Consider the following 19,461-nt stretch of genomic DNA (forward strand, 5'->3'; position numbering starts at 1 on the left):
ACTCACAGGCAGAGGAGAGGAGAGACTGACACATTTACTCACAGGCAGGGGAGAGGAGAGACTGACACCTTTACTCACAGGCAGGGGAGAGGAGAGACTGACACCTTTACTCACAGGCAGGGGAGAGGAAAGACTGACACCTTTACTCACAGGCAGAGGAGAGGAAAGACTGACACCTTTACTCACAGGCAGAGGAGAGGAGAGGAGAGACTGACACTTTTACTCACAGGCAGGGGAGAGGAAAGACTGACACCTTTACTCACAGGCAGAGGAGAGGAGAGGCTGACATCTTTACTCACAGGCAGGGGAGAGGAAAGACTGACACCTTTACTCACAGGCAGGGGAGAGGAGAGGAGAGACTGACACTTTTACTCACAGGCAGGGGAGAGGAGATGCTGACATCTTTACTCACAGGCAGGGGAGAGGAGAGGCTGACACCTTTACTCACAGGCAGGGGAGAGGAAAGACTGACACCTTTACTCACAGGCAGAGGAGAGGAGAGACTGACACTTTTACTCACAGGCAGGGGAGAGGAGAGGCTGACACCTTTACTCACAAGCAGGGGAGAGGAGAGGCTGACATCTTTACTCACAAGCAGGGGAGAGGAGAGGCTGACACCTTTACTCACAAGCAGGGGAGAGGAGAGGCTGACACCTTTACTCACAAGCAGGGGAGAGGAGAGGCTGACACCTTTACTCACAAGCAGGGGAGAGGAGAGGCTGGCACCTTTACTCACCGGCAGGGGAGAAGAGAGAAGAGGCAGGCACCTCTACTCACAGGCAGGGGAGAGACACCTCTACTCATGGCACCCTCCACCTTCCCGCACCTACACCCACTACGCCCCGCCCTGAACCTGGCACCATGCTCCAACCCTGCTCCTCTTACTCCACACACACAAACACACACACACACACACACACACACACACACACACACACACACACACACACACACACACACACACACACACACACACACACACACACACACACACACACACACACACACACACACACACACACACCCACACACACATACATGCACTTTCACTTCCACCTTGCTATGCTTAGAGATGTACATATGTAGGATCTTAATTTGAGCCAGTTTGCTACAGCAGGAAAATGATCCTGCAGCTACAGGAAATGTGAATTATTATGTGGATTATAATTAATGGACATTTTTATAAGGGTTGATACATTTTTCGTAAGGGAATATAATTTCTAAAATTTCAAAGTGGAAATTACAAACTTGTTAAGCCTTTTTAAACCTTAAACACAATACAAGTTTTAAAATTCCTGCATTGCAGTTCTCCTGAAACAGGGTGATCAAATTAAGATCCTACATCTGTACAGACCAACGCTCATACACACAGATATTCTCTGTCAGTTTCTCAAACACATATGCACAGAAAACAAAACCTCACACGCAGTGTGACACTCCTTTTCATCTCATCTGCTACTCCGTTGTTCAAATTACACCCTCTGACTTCTAACACTCCACAATTAGGTTTTTTGACATCTATGTCATTAACCATTTCGTTATTTTGTGTAATCATGTTTTTATTTCAGGGAATTTCAATTTACCTCCTGAATAGAGAAAATGAAGACCCATTGTTGTTGCATTGTTGGAAGCTAAAAAGGGGTCTCTCTCTTTCTTCCCTTTTTCATTATTTCTTTCTCCGCCTCTCTCCATCTCTCCTTCACTCTCTCTCTCTCTCTCTCTCTCTCTCTCTCTCTCTCTCTCTCCCCCTCCTTCTTTCTGTCCCAGGCTTTGTGAGCTTCGATAACCCGTCCAGTGCCCAGGCGGCTATCCAGGCCATGAATGGTTTTCAGATAGGCATGAAGCGGCTGAAGGTGCAGCTGAAGCGGCCAAAGGACGCCAACCGACCTTACTGACCCCTCTGCCGTCCACATCCAGGTAAGAGCAGACGCCATGCTATGCCCACATTCATGCCCAGAGCCAGGGTTGAATGGCAGACAGCCCCTCAGGGTGCTGGCCAATGAGGAGGGAGTAGGAGGGGCAGTGGGCTGACATGTCTGCCTCCCCCCTGCTAAACTCCAATCCCACGATGAGGGCTACTGCATACCTGAAACATGTTATTTTGGTTGTATACGTTAGACTACACATCATTGCAACATAAGACCAGTACATGTGTTTCCATTGTATATTTCCATAAACAATTTGTAAATCATATTTGTATGTTTTACAATGGCCTCACCAAAGTGAAGGGATTGCAATAATGGCATATACAGTATAATGTGTAATGGAAATGATAAATGCTACCTTAATTTCTTGTCAGATAGCATTTGAATAAAGACATGTAGCACTAATTGAAAGGAGGCTGTCTGAGCGGACTGCCCGAGGAGAGGAGAAGAGAGGGGGAATGACTTTGATGTAACACGTTGATGAGGGACAAGTGGAGAATGTCCTGAACAATGATGAGGACATGCTAGTCATTATGACATCCTCACTGTGTCTCTAACAACAGCCATTTGTGTGTGTGTGTGTGTGTGTGTGTGTGTGTGTGTGTGTGTGGTGTGTGTGTGTGTGTGTGTGTGTGTGTGTGTGTGTGTGTGTGTGTGTGTGTGTGTGTGTGTGATGGGGGTAAGTCTGTCTGGGTTTGGTCTCCTGCCGTTCTGACTGCTCAGTATGTGTTTATTCTTCTCATTGTTAGAGCAACACATTGTCTGTACGTGTGTAGTATTCACCGTTCATCCCATGTACTCTCCTGTCCGGTCCACTCCGGGCTCTATCTGTGTGAGATTTTAAGTTGTTTCTTGATTTGTTTTGGGGGTAAATAAATTGAGTGTGAGATCAATTTCACTGAAAAGCACACAAAATGTAATACAGCATTTTCAAGCCAGAAATATGCCCTTAGATGTAGGTGTAGATTGTTTAAAAGAGGATAAATCATCTATAAATGATATTTAGAGATTGACTGAAAGTTTTGTATTACCAATGTAATAACCTCAAACTTATGATTTAAAAAGACCATTCTTCTCCACTCTTCTACTAACTCAGTAATTCTGCCGACAATTTCTGGGTCTTAAAGAATTTATAAATGGCTAAAGGTACTCAATGTACATACCAACATCATAGCATAAAATGCATGGACAAAATCCAATTATTTAGAGTGTGACTGTGTTCGTTTGAGATGTACAATATGCCATTTGGCCTGGTCTTATCTTTGTGAATACAGTGCAACACTCTAGTCTTTTACCCTATAAATGTTCTCTGACTGAAAAGCCTCTCAGAACTGCTTCAAAAAGAAAAATAAAGTCCATTATTTTATTTCTTTTTGAAGGTTCCATTTTTATCTCTATATTTCCCATTGTATTTGTTGATTTGTTGACTTTGTTGACTTTTTCATTTTGACAGTAATAACCTCCCTTCATTTCGTTTGTCAGCCAGAGACGTTGAGAGAGAGAGGCTGGAATAAATGGGAAAGTAAAGTCTACATCATATTTACCACTTGATAAAAAAATAGGAATTCCACCGCTTCTCTTCTTCTTTTGTTTTGCACCCAACCCAACCTGCCAACCGGCCAATCATAACATGAGATGGCCTCTCCATGGTCGTTGTGTGGCCAACCAGTAGCCACCAGTCACGGGGACTCGTTCCCAGTTCCCACACCTGTAAGTTGAACCCATGGTGTCATTTTATTTTGGATGACGTCATGTTGCAGGACTGTGACTGCGTGCGTTGCATGACGTGGCGTCGAGTCCTTTCTATATCTCTATTTCTATTTTCGCCCTCTTTTTAATATGTTTTTGGCAGCTTGTGAAGTGCAGTAAATGGATGCCTTTTTGATTGCTGCTAGCTGTTGCTAGGTACATCTGACATGCTGATTGACTGGTTGATCATGATCAATGATGACGTGACTTTTGACCTTATTTGCTGTTGTAACGTGACCTTGTGTGTTTAATTTGTTGAATGTGTATGGATATTCTGTACCTCTCTCTCTCTCTCTCTCTCTCTCTCTCTCTCTCTCTCTCTCTCTCTCTCTCTCTCTCTCTCTCTCTCTCTCTCTCTCTCTCTCTCTCTCTCTCTATCTCTGGGTGTGAATACTATATATATATATATATATATACACATATATATACACATATACAGTTTCTTCAGAAAGTATTCACACCCCTTGAGTTTTTCCTCATTTTGTTGTGTTACAGCCTGAATCTAAAATACACTGCTCCAAAAAATAAAGGGAACACTAAAATAACACATCCTAGATCTGAATGAATGAAATAATCTTATTAAATACTTTTTTCTTTACATAGTTGAATGTGCTGACAACAAAATCACACAAAAATAATCAATGGAAATCCAATTTATCAACCCATGGAGGTCTGGATTTGGAGTCACACTCAAATTAAAGTGGAAAACCACACTACAGGCTGATCCAACTTTGATGTAATGTCCTTAAAACAAGTCAAAATGAGGCTCAGTAGTGTGTGTGGCCTCCACGTGCCTGTATGACCTCCCTACAACGCCTGGGCATGCTCCTGATGAGGTGGGGGATGGTCTCCTGAGGGATCTCCTCCCAGACCTGGACTAAAGCATCCGCCAACTCCTGGACAGTCTGTGGTGCAACGTGGCGTTGGTGGATGGAGCGAGACATGATGTCCCAGATGTGATCAATTGGATTCAGGTCTGGGGAACGAGCGGGCCAGTCCATAGCATCAATGCCTACCTCTTGCAGGAACTGCTGACACCCTCCAGCCACATGAGGTCTAGCATTGTCTTGCATTAGGAGGAACCCAGGGCCAACCGCACCAGCATATGGTCTCACAAGGGGTCTGAGGATCTCATCTCGGTACCTAATGGCAGTCAGTCTACCTCTGGCGAGCACATGGAGGGCTGTGCGGCCCCCCAAAGAAATGCCACCCCACACCATGACTGACCCACCGCCAAACCGGTCATGCTGGAGGATGTTGCAGGCAGCACAACGTTCTCCACGGCGTCTCCAGACTCTGTCACGTCTGTCACATGTGCTCAGTGTGAACCTGCTTTCATCTGTGAATAGCACAGGGCGCCAGTGGCGAATTTGCCAATCTTGGTGTTCTCTGGCAAATGCCAAACGTCCTGCACAACCCCCACCTGTGGATGTCGGCCCCTCATACCACCCTCATGGAGTCTGTTTCTGACCGTTTGAGCAGACACATGCACATTTGTGGCCTGCTGGAGGTCATTTTACAGGGCTCTGGCAGTACTCCTCCTGCTCCTCCTTGCACAAAGGCGGAGGTAACGGTCCTGCTGCTGGGTTGTTGCCCTCCTACGGCCTCCTCCACGTCTCCTGATGTACTTGCCTGTCTCCTGGTAGCGCCTCCATGCTCTGGACACTATGCTGACAGACACAGCAATCCTTCTTGCCACAGCTCGCATTGATGTGCCATCCTGGATTAGCTGCACTACCTGAGCCACTTGTGTGGGTTGTAGACTCCGTCTCATGCTACCACTAGAGTGAAAGCACCGCCAGCATTCAAAAGTGACCAAAACATCAGCCAGGAAGCATAGGAACTGAGAAGTGGTCTGTGGTCACCACCTGCAGAACCACTCCTTTATTGGGGGTGTCTTGCTAATTGCCTATAATTTCCACCTGTTGTCTATTCCATTTGCACAACAGCATGTGAAATGTATTGTCAATCAGTGTTGCTTCCTAAGTGGACAGTTTGATTTCACAGAAGTGTGATTGACTTGGAGTTACATTGTAATGTTTAAGTGTTCCCTTTATTTTTTTGAGCAGTGTATATTAAATTGAGATTTTGTGTCACTGGCCTACACACAATACCCCATGTCAAAGAGGAGTTGTGTTTTTAGAAATGTTTACAAATTAAAAGCTGAAATGTCTTGAATCAATAAGTATTCAACTTTGTTATGGCAAGCCTAAATAAGTTCAGGAGTACAAATGTGCTTACAAGTCACATAATAACTTGCATGGACTCACTCTGTGTGCAATAATAGTGTTTAATATGATTTATAATGACTACCTCATGTCTGTACCCCACACATACTATTGTCTGTAAGGTCCCTCAGTCAAGCAGTGAATTTTAAACACAGATTTAACCACAAAGACCAGGGATGTTTTCCAATTACTCACAAAGAAGGGCACCTATTGGTAGATGGGTCAAAATAAAAAAGCAGAGATTGAATATCCCATTCAGCATGGTGAAATTATTAATTACACTTTGACCCAGTCACTATAAAAGACACAGGCGTCCTTCCTAGGTCAGTTGCCAGAGAGGAAGGAAACTACTCAGGGATTTCAACATGAGGCCAATGGTGACTTTGAAACAGTTACAGAGTTTCATGTGATAGGAGAAAATCAAATCAAATCAAATGTGTCACATGCGCCGAATACAACAGCTGTAGACCTCACAGTGAAATGCTTACTTACAAGCCCTTAACCAAGGATGCAGTTTTAAGAAAATACAAAAAAAAGAATATTTAGAAAAAAGTAAGAGATAATAAAAACAAATAATTAAAGAGCAGCAGCGAATAACAATAGCGGGGCTACATACAGGGGGTGCCGGTAAAGAGTCAATGTGTCAATGTGCGGGGGGTACCGGTGTCGAGGTAATTGAGATAATTATGTACATGCAGGTAGGGTTGTTAAAGTGGCTATGCATAGATAATAGCAGAGAGTAGTAGCAGCGTGGGGGGTGCAAATAGTCTGGGTAGCCATTTGATTAGCTGTTCAGGAGTCTTATGGCTTGGGGGTAGAAGCTGTTTAGAAGCCTCTTGGACCTAGACTTGGCACTCCGGTACCACGTTCTGTGCGGTAGCAGAGAGAACAGTCTATGACTAGAGTGGCTGGAGTCTTTGACGATTTTTAGGGCCTTCCTCTGACACCGCCTGGTATAGAGGTCCTGGATGGCAGGAAGCTTGTCCCCGGTGATGTACTGGGCCGTACGCGCTACCATCTGTAGTGCCTTGCGGTCGGAGGCTGAGCAGTTGCCATACCAGGCAGTGATGCAACCCATGAGGATGCTCTCGATGGTGCAGCTGTAAAATCTTTTGAAGATGTGAGGAGCCATGCCAAATCTTTTCAGTCTTCTGAGGGGGAATAGGTTTTGTCGTGCCCTCTTCACGACTGTCTTGGTGTGCTTGGACCATGTTAGTTTGTTGTTGATGTGGACGCCAAGGAACTTGAAGCTCTCAACCTGCTCCACTAAAGCCCCGTCGATGAGAATGGGGTTGTGCTCGGTACTCATATTCCTGTAGCCCACAATAATCTCCTTTATCTTGATCACGTTGAGGGAGAGGTTGTTGTCCTTGCACCACATGGTCAGGTCTCTGACCTCCTCCCTATAAGCTGTCTCATTGTTGTCAGTGATCAGGCCTACCACTGTTGTTTCATCAGCAAACCTAATGATGGTGTTGGAGTCGTGCCTGGCCGTGCAGTCATGAGTGAACAGGGAGCACTGGAGGGGACTGAGCACGCACCCCTGAGGGGCACCAGTGTTGAAGATCAGCGTGGCGGATGTGATGTTACCTAACCTTACCCCCTGGGTGCGGCCCGTCAGGAAGTCCAGGATCCAGTTGCAGAGGGAGGTGTTTAGTCCCAGGGTCCTTAGCTTATTGATGAGCTTTGAGGACACTATGGTGTTGAATGCTGAGCTGTAGTCAATAAATAGCATTCTCACATAGGTGTTCCTTTTGTCTAGGTGGGAAAGGGCAGTGCAGTGTGGAGTGCAATAGAGATGGCATCATCTGTGGATCTGTTAGGGCAGTATGCAAACTGGAGTGGGTCTAGGGTTTCTGCGATAATGGTGATGTGAGCCATGACCAGCCTTTCAATGCACTTCATGGCTTCATCCCCAAGAACACAATGGCCTCCATCATTCTTAAATGGAAGAAGTTTGGAACCACCAAGACTCTTCCTAAAGCTGGCCACCTGGCCAAACAGCAATCGGGAGTGAAGGGCCTTGATCAGAGAGGTGACCAAGAAGCAGATGTACACTCTGACAGAGCTCCAAAGTTCCTCTGTGGAGATGGGAGAACCTTTCAGAAGGACAACCATCTCTGCAGCACTCAACCAATCAGGCCTTTACGGTAGAGTGGCCAGACGAAAGCCACTCCTCAGTAAAAGGCACATACATGACAGCCTGCTTGGAGTTTGCCAAAAGGCACCTAAAGACTCTCAGGTCTGATGAAACTAAGATTGAACTCTTTGGCCTGAATGCCAAGCGTCACGTCTGGAGGAAACCTGGCACCATCCCTACAGTGAAGCATGGTGGTGGCAACACCATGTTGTGGGGATGTTTTTCAGTGGCAGGGACTGGGAGACTAGTCAGGATCGAGGGAAAGATGACCGGAGCAAAGTACAGAGATATCCTTGATGAAAACCTGCTCCAGAGCACTCAGGACTTTAGACTGGGGCGAAGGTTCACCTTCCAACAGGACAACGACCCTAAGCACACAGCTAAGATAATGCAGGAGTGGCTTCAGTACAAGTCTCTGAATGTCCTTGAATGGCCCAGCCAGAGCCCGGACTTGAACCCGATCAAACCTCTTTGGAGAGACCTGAAAATAGCTGTGCAGCAATGCTCCCCATCCAAGCTGACAGAGCTTGAGAGGACCTGCAGAGAAGAATGGGAGAAACTCCCCAAATACAGGTGTGCCAAGCTTGTAGCGTCATACCCAAGAAGACTCAAGACTGTAATCATTGCCAAAGGTGCTTCAACAAAGAACTGAGGAAAGGGTCTGAATACTTCTGTAAATGTGATATTTAATTTGTCTGTTTCTTTAAATATATTTGCTAAAATATTTTTTTTAAATCTTGTTTTGATTTGTTATGATGGGGTATTGTGTGTAGATTGATAAAGGGAAAAAACGATTTAATCAATTTTAGAATAAGGCTGTAACGTAACAAAATGTGGAAAAGGTCAAGGGGTCTGAATACTTTCCGAATGCACCGTAAATGACAGAGTGAAAAGAAGGAAGCCTGTACAGAATAACAATATTCTAAAACATGTATCGTGTTTGCAATAAGGCACTAAAGTAAAACTGCAAAAAATGTGGCAAAGAAATTAACTTTATGTCCTGAATGCAAAGCATTATGTTTGGGGCAAATCCAACACAACACATCACAGAGTACCACTCTTCATATTTTCAAGCATAATGGTGGCTGCATCATGTTATGGGCATGCCTGTCATCAGCATGGTCAGGAAGTTTTTTTGTTTTGGATAAAAAGAAACGGAATAGAGCTAAACACAGGCAAAATCCTAGAGCTAACCCTGGTTCACCTTTCAGCAGGTCAATAACTTAAAACACAAGGCCAAATATACGCTGGAGTTGTGGACTAGTTACAATGGACTAGTTACAATTTTGACTTAAATCGTCTTAAAAACGATGGAATTACTTGAAAATGGCTGTCTAGCAATGATTAACAACCAACTTCACAGAGCTTGAAGAATTTTAAAATAAAATAATAATGTGCAAATATTGTACAATCCAGGTGAGCAAAGCTCAAAGAGACTAACCCAGAAAGACTCACAGCTGTAATCACTACCAAAGGTGATTCTAATGTGTATTGATTCAGCGTTGTGAATACCTACTGTTGGTAAATTACATATTTCTGTATTTCAATACATTTGCAAACATTTCTAAAAACATGTTTTCAGTTTGTCATTATGGGTTATTGTGTGTAGACGGGTGAGAGAAAAAAAAATATTCAATAAATGTTGAATTCAGACTGTAACACAACAAAATATGGAATAAGTCAAGGGGTATGAATACTTTCTGAAGGCACTGTGTATACCAACAGTGTTTTTGCAATTATTTATAATTTGTACCAATGTTTCTTCACGCAAGAGAGCTGATGCCAACTTTTGTTGTCACAAGACAGATTCATTGCTAAAATAACCTTTTTTAAAAGTCAATCCCCATCTGTTTAGTTGAGTGATAGACAAGATGACCCTGTGTTTGTGCAGCCAATTAAATCTCCTCCATCCATCTATCCATCCACAAACTGTAGAGAAGCGCAGGAAAATGTTGACTCTCCTCCACTCCTCCCTGCATTTCATCTGCACTTGGAGTACTTGTTGTGATTGTTTTGAGGATAACTTCCCATGTATTTATTTATGAGGGGGCTAACCAATTACGTTGTGATTGCAGAGCTGCAGGCAGTGGTGTAGCCCCACACACCCCAGCCTGACTCCACCCACATTCACACACAAACACAAACACCATCAAAATAAATAAATAAAACTAATACCATGAATGGTGCATCCTCTGCTTGTGTTGTTTTAGTCTGGTCTTTTCAGTATTATCATGCCCAACAATTAACTCAATGTGTTTGTAACTCTTTTAGCACTGAATAGATTACTTGTGCATTCCATGTATGAGTTACTATTGTCTCATGATGAATAATATACAAATATTTTTACTCTCTCCAAAATCTGTCAAAATAAGCCCCATGCATTTCTATGGGCTTATTTTGGACCGAAGCTTGTCACCTGCCGTCCTGCCTTTGGGACAACAACTCCCATTGTTAGGGCAGAGACATGAGCATCTTGTCATTATATACAGATCTCTGACTTAACTAAGTGCAGTCTGTCAGGACAACCAGCCAGCTCGGCACTGTGTCTCTCTGGGTTCGCCTGCCTCCCCTGTGGATCAGGTATCTCTGGGTTCCCCTGTCTCCCCTGTGGATCAGGTCTCTCTGGGTTCCCCTGTCTCCCCTGTGGATCAGGTCTCTCTGGGTTCGCCTGTCTCCCCTGTGGCTGTGTCTCTCTGGGTTCGCCTGTCTCCTCTGTAACTCAGGTCTCTCTGGGTTCGCCTGTCTCCCCTGTGGCTGTGTCTCTCTGGGTTCGCCTGTCTCCCCTGTGGCTGTGTCTCTCTGGGTTCGCCTGTCTCCTCTGTAACTCAGGTCTCTCTGGGTTCGCCTGTCTCCCCTGTAGCTGTGTCTCTCTGGGTTCGCCTGTCTCCTCTGTGGCTGTGTCTCTCTGGGTTCGCCTGTCTCCTCTGTAACTCAGGTCTCTCTGGGTTCGCCTGTCTCCCCTGTGGCTGTGTCTCTCTGGGTTCGCCTGTCTCCTCTGTAACTCAGGTCTCTCTGGGTTCGCCTGTCTCCCCTGTGGATCAGGTCTCTCTGGGTTCGCCTGTCTCCCCTGTGGATCAGGTCTCTCTGGGTTCGCCTGTCTCCCCTGTGGATCAGGTCTCTCTGGATTCGCCTGTCTCCCCTGTGGCTGTGTCTCTCTCGTGAATCTCTAATTGGGAGCCACTTCAGGGTGTGCGCATTTGTGTGAGAGTAGGTAGTTATCCATGTAGATATAAATATGTTTTCCCAGTAGTTTGGTCTTCATCAGTTGCTTCCACTTAAAACTCCCCTCTGGAAATACAAGCTGTTACGTTTTAAATGGACAGTTTTTTCTTCTTCAATAACTTCTATGGTAGATGCCTACTTTGAATTACTGGTGTTTTTGTATAAAAGCTGGAACATCTATAATCAGGTATTTTAGTGCAAAGGCTTACCTCTAATGGTCCTGCTTGCCTCCGCAGATATGAAATACGTTACCAGCATCTCATCTCCCACGGTTAAATAGCTGATCTATTAAAAAATGGTAACAAGCTCGTTTCTCAGGAGAAAATAACAGAACAAAGACTTGCGCGGCATATGTTCGCTCCACAAAGTCAGGTATTTTTCATGTGGGCCCTGTGAGAGTGATTAGCTGTGATTTGGCTGTCTTTTTGTACCAGGATTCAGGGCCAGTACACATTAAGAATGATTGCATCCTAACTCCAGTTTATTTAACCAGAGCCAAAAAGCACATAAATCCACAAAAAGTATCTATTTCATATCTACTACTATGGAAATAAAGACATTATAGCTCTGGGTGTATTTTCCAATAGTTTTGAGCATTCGTTTTAAATTTGTTCACTACTCAAAAAAAGATGTCACATGAAAAGATGATCATGCAGTTTCCCTCCCCCTGGAGTTTTGTAATAATCCCTTTTACCATCATAATATTGTTATTAATGGGCTACTATTTGACCTTCAGTGCATCCCTTCATCTTTAGCGTCCCCCTTCCCTCGGTTGTCATTGGGCTTTTCAAAAATGATTATCACAAATGAACAGAAATGACTATTAACAGAGGAATTAACAGAGATGACAGGCTAACATTTAGTCAAATAATATTTCTGAGGCGAGAGTAAAGTTGCTTTAAATACCTAGTGCCTTTGGATTAGTGCTGTCACAGCATACATCTGTTCCATATGGTTAAACACAACCCCTCCACCTCCAGCTCACTTCTTTCTAGATCTGATTGACATCCTCCTTCTTTTCCTTTGTCTGTTTTCCATTCTGTTAGCTGTGCCTGTCAGTGTGCTAAACCAGGTAGGAGCCAGCACTCTGAACAAGACCCCTGTGCCCTCACCTCACTGAATCTGCTCTCTCTCTCTCTCTCTCTCTCTCTTACAGGATGAAGGGCCACAACACCTTATTTCCACAAGTGCAGTATAAAGTACAAAGACTTCTTGCTCTGCTACATATCATGAAAGAAGGGTGGTCCCTTGATTCTGCTGGAAGTATAGCTGGAGAAGATTGGGTGACTGAAGAGGAGAAAGAACCCGGAGATTCTTGTTTGTTTTTTTAGCAAATGCCTCTTTTTTTCCCTGTTTTGCTTTGGCGTCTGTGGAAGAGGATTTTTTGCAGAGACCAACTTTTTGCTGCTGTTTTTTAGACAAGATGGAAAACCTTTATAGACACATTATGCTCAAAGCATGCATACTGACACCCGTATATATAGACATGAACACACTCTTACCAAACACACAGCTTACCAAACACACATGCATATATACAGACCAACACACACACACACACACACACACACACACACACACACACACACACACACACACACACACAAATATTCTCTCCGACATCCTACAGTGTACATACATTTATGTGCATATGCCAACTCAAACACACACACACACACACACACACACACACACACACACACACACACACACACACACACACACACACACACACACACACACACACACACACACACACACACACACACACAAATATTCTCTCCGACATCCTACAGTATACATACATTTATGTGCATATGCCAACTCAAACACACACACACACACACACACACACACACACACACACACACACACACACACACACACACACACACACACACACACACACACACACACACACACACACACACACACACACACACACACACACACACACACACACACACACACACAGTCATATACACACACCAGCCTGCTGCCGTTTTGGTTTTCGTGCCTACACAGGTGATGTGCTCTGTGACAGGGCGAGCTCTGAGAAAAGAAGAAGAGAAATGGAGAATCCAGGAGAATTTACATGCATCATTCCTTAGGAAATAGGGACCAAAGGACTTAACGCTTTTTAAAAGAATATAAATATATACATATATATATATATATATATTTAAAAAACTCTTACCTTGTAGCTGCAAGTATTACAGTTTAATAGTAGTCAAAAGAAATAATTAAATCAATATCCAGTGGCCTAAGTAAGAAAAAAAGACAAGGAAACGTAGTAAAGGGGCTGATTATTATGTTCTGGTTGCTGTTTTGCCACCAGTTAGTAGATTAGAAAATGTAGAATACTAGAAAAGTAGATTTGCTCTTTTTGCTGTTGTTTTTTTTAAAAGAAAAAAATACTTGAACTTGTAAAGTAAGGGGGAGGGATGAAAAAGAAAAAATTATTAATTTTGTCTGTCCCGTCCCAGTGGGCTTTGGGGCATTGGGGTCTCCCTCTTGGATGTTACGGTCAGGCCGCTGGATATGTCCCTCTTCATGGTGTACAACTCACTCACAGCACTATCTGACAGCTATAAAGGAACTGTTTTAGAGAAGAGGGGGAAGACGAAGAGAAAAGACAGATGGACCTTCCTAGTGTCTGTGCTGGACAGGGTGCACATATGAAAGGCTTATTTCCCACAAGCCTTTGTGTTCAAGCGACAATCCACTGTAAAAACCAAGCAAATCGGACATGGTGTGTTCTTTTCTTTTGAGCTTTTTTATTACGACAGGGAGTGTGCTATTATAAAACTTATTAAAGAAATGCATAAAGAGAAGCTTCTGCAAACGAGATGGACTAATGGACAAAAATTAAGGCAAGCAGAGAAGAAAATGATTGAGTTGATAGCTACTGAAACTGCCAAAATAGTGGACTCAACAGTATAACAATGAATTGGCTCTCATGGTGTTTGAGTAAAATAAAAAAAAATAGACCCATTAAAAATAACCACGTTATAGGCAAGAGGGAGAAAGAGAGAGAGAGAGAGAGAGAGAGAGAGGCCAGGGATATTTATGTCCGCTGAAGCCGTTCAAAAGCTCTTGTGAGATTGAGAAACATCGCCTCATCTCCCCGGCTGCAGAACAGATACAAGCAGAACTTGCTCTGAAAGACACACTAGATTTATCGATGGCAAAACAGTGGAAGCTTTTAGAGCTCATTTAGCTTTGTCGTATATAATGTACATGCCACTGTTAACATGTCCCCTCCCTGACCTGCTTTTTTTCAAATATTATATAATGAGCCTGTGGAAAAACCTACCTATCCGTCTCAACCTAACCTAACACAGTCTGAATTACAGCCATACAACCGCCATCATTCAGCTCCTCCCTGCCAATCCATGCCTAGCAGAACACAGCTCTGAACTCTTAACTTGTCAGGCTTTGACTTAGTGTCTATGAGCCCTTTATTTTGTGGTGGATGCAGCTGGCCCCGCTATATGAAAACCAGATCAATATGTTTGCGTTGAGTCTCGAGGAAGGATAAGATGGCAAGTCATTCACTGTCCACACTTCCTCGAGTTCTCTCAGTAGAACACCAGCTCTCCCCCCTCCCACCCTCACAATTCCCTGAGAGCTGACTGAAGGCATACGGAGGGGGAGGCAGAGCTGGACAGGGAAGAGAAGGCGAGAGGAGAGTGGGAGAAGTCAACAGCCAAACCCTGATCTCTGAGCCCTACACGCCAACATGTCCAACCTTGTCTTTCTTTATCCTTCAAAGTGATGCTCCTTGGAATTATCCCCCGGGGGACCAAATCCATGCAATCAACCCCCCCCCCCCCCTCCCTCCCCTCCCACCACCACCACCACCACCACCACCACCTTGCCAAACACCATGTATCTGTGCTGCCTAGCTCTTTGGGAATGGGATTGAAGGGTTGATAAGGAATCACTTGGCATGTATTAGGTACCTGCAGCCTTCTGTCCAGCCTGTCTCTGTTTACCTCTGGGACTTGCTCTCCAAAGCAGAGCGGACGCATTCCAAGTCACTGACTGAAAGCCCTGCCTGCCTGCATCACACAAGACACATCTACAGTACAATGACTTTCATTGTCTTTCTCCCAGCTGCTTAAAGACAATATCATGCCACTCTTTTCTGTGAGCGAAAAGGTCTTGGATTTGTCTTGATTTGTATCCTTGCTTTCACCATACCACACTACTGTAATGAATGTTAGCTTCTGACTTTGTGTTTGTGTTCCTCTGCTCTAAATAGACACTGTTCTGTTCCATCATGCCTTCCAGAATCCCAACCTAGCTGTTCATGGCCTGGTTCAACCAAACTGAACTCTGCACTCAACAATGGTGGGTTCAGTCTGGTTTTACCAGGCTATGCTGTTCAGCTGTTCCCCTGGAACAATGTTTCAAACCAACTTGCAGTTCAGTGTTTGGCTTCAGTAGCCTTCAATTATCTCTTCTTCCGTATTAGACATGCTATTTCACCTTTCCCTCTAATCACGTTGTAATAGTGAGGCTCTATACATTAACACCAACCAAGTGAAAAGTCATCTGCATAATCACCTGGACCAAATTACAGTGGGGATGGTCCCTTGAATGCTCTGTGATGACAGAAGGTAGATTAGAGAGAATTATGTTTGTAGCGGCTCCCTGGCAAGGATGCCGACAGCTGACCTGGCACCGATATTACCGCAGCCGTATTTATGATGGAGATGGGATCCAGGAAGATGGATAAAACCCTCCATATCATAGTTACTCTGTGTATTAATGTTGGATATTTGATTGGCGTGGGTATAGATTATGTTGAAAATAAGGCAAAAGAGACTAGGTTTGAAATATTTCTCCAGGCATAAAAGCTACCAAACAATAGCAGGTTGAAATGGGTAGCAGACAACTAGTCCGTTGAAAAACCCTCAGTTCCTCCGTTGCAGCTGCCTGCCGCGTGGCCTATGTTATTGTACATCAGCTTTCAGCACATAATTGTGTCTCGACAATCTCCTCAGAGGCCGCCATTTTCCACAAAACAACCTGCTCTAAAAATGTTGCATTTTTCACGGCAGTATTACAGTCGGGACACCTGCAAAGCACAGAATATTGTTCAGAACTGGAGGAACAGGATTGGTGAAGCACAGTAGTTATTTTGAATCAAAATGATGCCCATTGAAAAAAACAGTGCCAGCTTTGGTCGTGGGTTGTCTCAGCTTGCCTTCAAAAACACAGTAAAAACTCTCAGCCTTCAGTTGTTATGAAGTCAGCAGAACATGTAGGAACTAGGAAGCGACAAGAATTAATGTGAAGTAGGTCAATATGAATGCATGTTCTTCACAGCAGCCCTTTTGTGCTCATTATTTACGTAATGCTGAATTAATCAATAGGAAACTTAATGTTCCGTGAGCGATGAAATCTCCTATGCTTGTCTCTCTACCGCTTCAAAAGCACCTCCTGCAAGACTAGTCCCATTAGCCTCACCACGAGCCCTCTGATGGCTCCTACACCAGATATATGCTGCACACCCCTACAGTCAACTTAGAGCAAGGTTAGGTTCAGCCTAGGTCCAATCCCCTGCCCAGTCGTATGTTCCCTGCTTGGCTAACGTGCTACGCTCGTATAGCCTTTCTGCTGCACCAGGGAGCTGCAGAAACATGCTTGGGAAGGCTAGATTAGACAATGTTAAATCAGGGAGCTGTTAGAACAAGGGTCCTCTTATTGCTCTTCCACACAGGGGAGGAAGGTTATTAGTGTGACATGCAGTGAAAACAGAAATAGCTGTAGTGAAGCCAGGCTCTGGAACAAAGAAAATGAGAAGTGGGTTTTATTCCTTCTCTTACTGACTCCAGAAGTCTGCCAGCTCAGCCCATCTCAGTGCAGCTCTGGCCCTGTCTGGCCTTTAGTCAAGAATGTTAACTTAGGAGTGACTCGCCTTACGCAGGACTGAAAGCCACCCACTCATGTTTAGATGAGAATATTTAGATTGACATTATAGATTATTGCTATTAGTTCGACTCACTTTATGAGTCTGTTTAGAAATACAGTACCAGTCAAAAGATCGGACACACCTACTCATTCGAGGGTTTTTCTTTATTTTTTACTATTTTCTACATTTTAGAATAATAGTGAAGATATCAAAACTATGAAATAACAGATATGGAATAATGTAGGAACCAAAAAAGTGTAAAACAAATCCAAATATATTTTATAATTGAGATTCAAAGCAGCCACCCTTTGCCTTGATGACAGCTTTGCACACGCTTGGGATTCTCTCAACCAGCTTCACCTGGAATGCTTTTCCAACAGTCTTGAAGGAGTTCCCACATATTCTGAGCACTTGTTGGCTGCTTTTCCTTCACTCTGCGGTCCAACTCATCCCAAACCATCTCAATTAGGTTGAGGTCGGTTGATTGTGGAGGCCAGGTAATCTGATGCAGCATTCCATCACTCCCCTTCTTGGTCAAATTCTTGGTCAAATAGCCCTTACACAGCCTGGAGGTGTGTCGGGTCGTCCTGTTGAAAAACAAATGATAGTCCCACTAAGCGCAAACAAGATGGGATGGTGTATCGCTGCAGAATGCTGTGGTAGCCATGCTGGTTAAGTGTGCCTTGTATTCTAAATAAATCACAGACAGTGTCACCAGCAAAGCACCCCCACACCATCACACCTCCTCCTCCATGCTTCACGGTGGGAACTACACATGTGGAGATCATCCATTCACCTACTCTGCGTCTCACAAAGACATGGCAGTTTGAATCAAAAATCTCATATCGGACTTTTCAGACCAAAAGACAGATTTCCACCGGTCTAATGTCGATTTCTCGTGTTTCTTGGCCCAAGCAAGTCTCTTCTTCTTATTGGTGTCCAAATTTCTTTGCAGCAATTCAACCATGAAGGCCTGATTCAAGCAGTCTCCTCTGAACAGTTGATGTTGAGATGTGTCTGTTACTTGAACTCTATGAAGCATTTATTTGGGCTGCAATTTCTGAGGCTGGTAACTCTAATGAACTTATCCTCTGCAGCAGAGATAACTCTGGGTCTTCCTTTCCTGTGGTGGTCCTCATGAGAGCCAGTTTCATCATAGCGCTTGATGGTTGTTGCGAATGCACTTGAAGAAACTTTCAACGTTTTTGAAATTTTCCGTAATGACTGACCTTCATGTCTTAAAGTAATGATGGAATCATTTCTCTTTGCTTATTTGAGCTGTTCTTGCCATAATATGGACTTGGTCTTTTACCAAATAGGGCTATCTTCTGTGTACCACCCCTACCTTGTCACAACACAACTGATTGGCTCAAATGCATTAAGAAGGTAAGAAATTCCACAAATGAACTTTTAACAAGGCACACCTGTTAATTGAAACGCATTCCAGGTGACTACCTCATGAAGCTGGTTGATAGAATGCAAAGCATGTGCAAAGCTGTCATCAAGGCAACGGGTGGCTACTTTGAATCTCAAATATAAAATATATTTTGATTTGTTTAACACTTTTTTGGTTACTACATGATTCCATATGTGTTATTTCATATTTTATGTCTTCACTATTATTCTACAATGTAGAAAATAGTAAAAATAAAGAAAAACCCTTGAATGAGTAGGTGTGTCCAAACTTTTAACTGGTACTGTATGTAAAATATAATATAACAAAAACATATTTATGGTCATGTCAACGATCAGTGTAATGTCTGACCTTCTCATGTAACACCTGTGAGGCAGTTATTCACATTTCTTAACCTCTGGTTATTCTGCCTCCTCTACTGGCTCTAGTTATAATACCTTCCTAGTTTGCATTCCATAAAGTCTGTCCTCATGAGGAGTTAGAAACATCAGAGCTCCGAGGCTGACAGAGGGGCAGGATAACCAATCCTAAGAGCCGAAGAGGATGACTAAGATACTAAGAGGCTAGATAACCAATCACCTGAGCTCTGAAGCTGGCGGATGGGTTGAATAACCAATCCTAGTGGGTGAAGAGAGATCTGCCTAGCATGTCTAGCAGACCCCAGCCCCTGGGTGTAGAGAACACTCACCCTAAAATAGCAGTGATTGTCAAGGAAAGGAAGTGAAATGTAATTGACTGAAAGTGGAGAGATAATTAAAGGAACCTGTTGGACAGGAGGGAGAAATTAATGGCTCTCATTTAATAGCTGCTTTGGGAGAAAAGGAGAACTTTTCCGTCATCTTGCTTAGCTAACGCAAAAA

At 43.9% G+C, this 19,461-nt stretch overlaps 1 protein-coding gene across 10 annotated transcripts in view; it reads left to right on the plus strand.

Annotated features, from left to right (window-relative positions):
* LOC106587212 (CUGBP Elav-like family member 3-B) overlaps nucleotides 1–17,376 on the plus strand; it is a 163,110-nt gene extending 145,734 nt beyond the window's left edge. For all 10 annotated transcript variants that reach the window (XM_045708351.2, XM_045708354.2, XM_045708353.2 and 7 more), the window contains exons 12-13: nucleotides 1,768–1,917; nucleotides 12,421–17,376. In XM_045708351.2, the coding sequence (XP_045564307.2) occupies nucleotides 1,768–1,895 (128 nt within the window). In that variant the 3' untranslated portion in view covers nucleotides 1,896–1,917; nucleotides 12,421–17,376. The remainder of the gene's footprint in view (nucleotides 1–1,767; nucleotides 1,918–12,420) is intronic.
* The last annotated feature ends 2,085 nt before the right edge of the window (nucleotides 17,377–19,461 follow it).

Source organism: Salmo salar, chromosome 26 (assembly GCF_965601325.2).
Source record: "Salmo salar chromosome 26, fSalSal1, whole genome shotgun sequence".
NCBI classification, from domain to species: domain Eukaryota; kingdom Metazoa; phylum Chordata; class Actinopteri; order Salmoniformes; family Salmonidae; genus Salmo; species Salmo salar.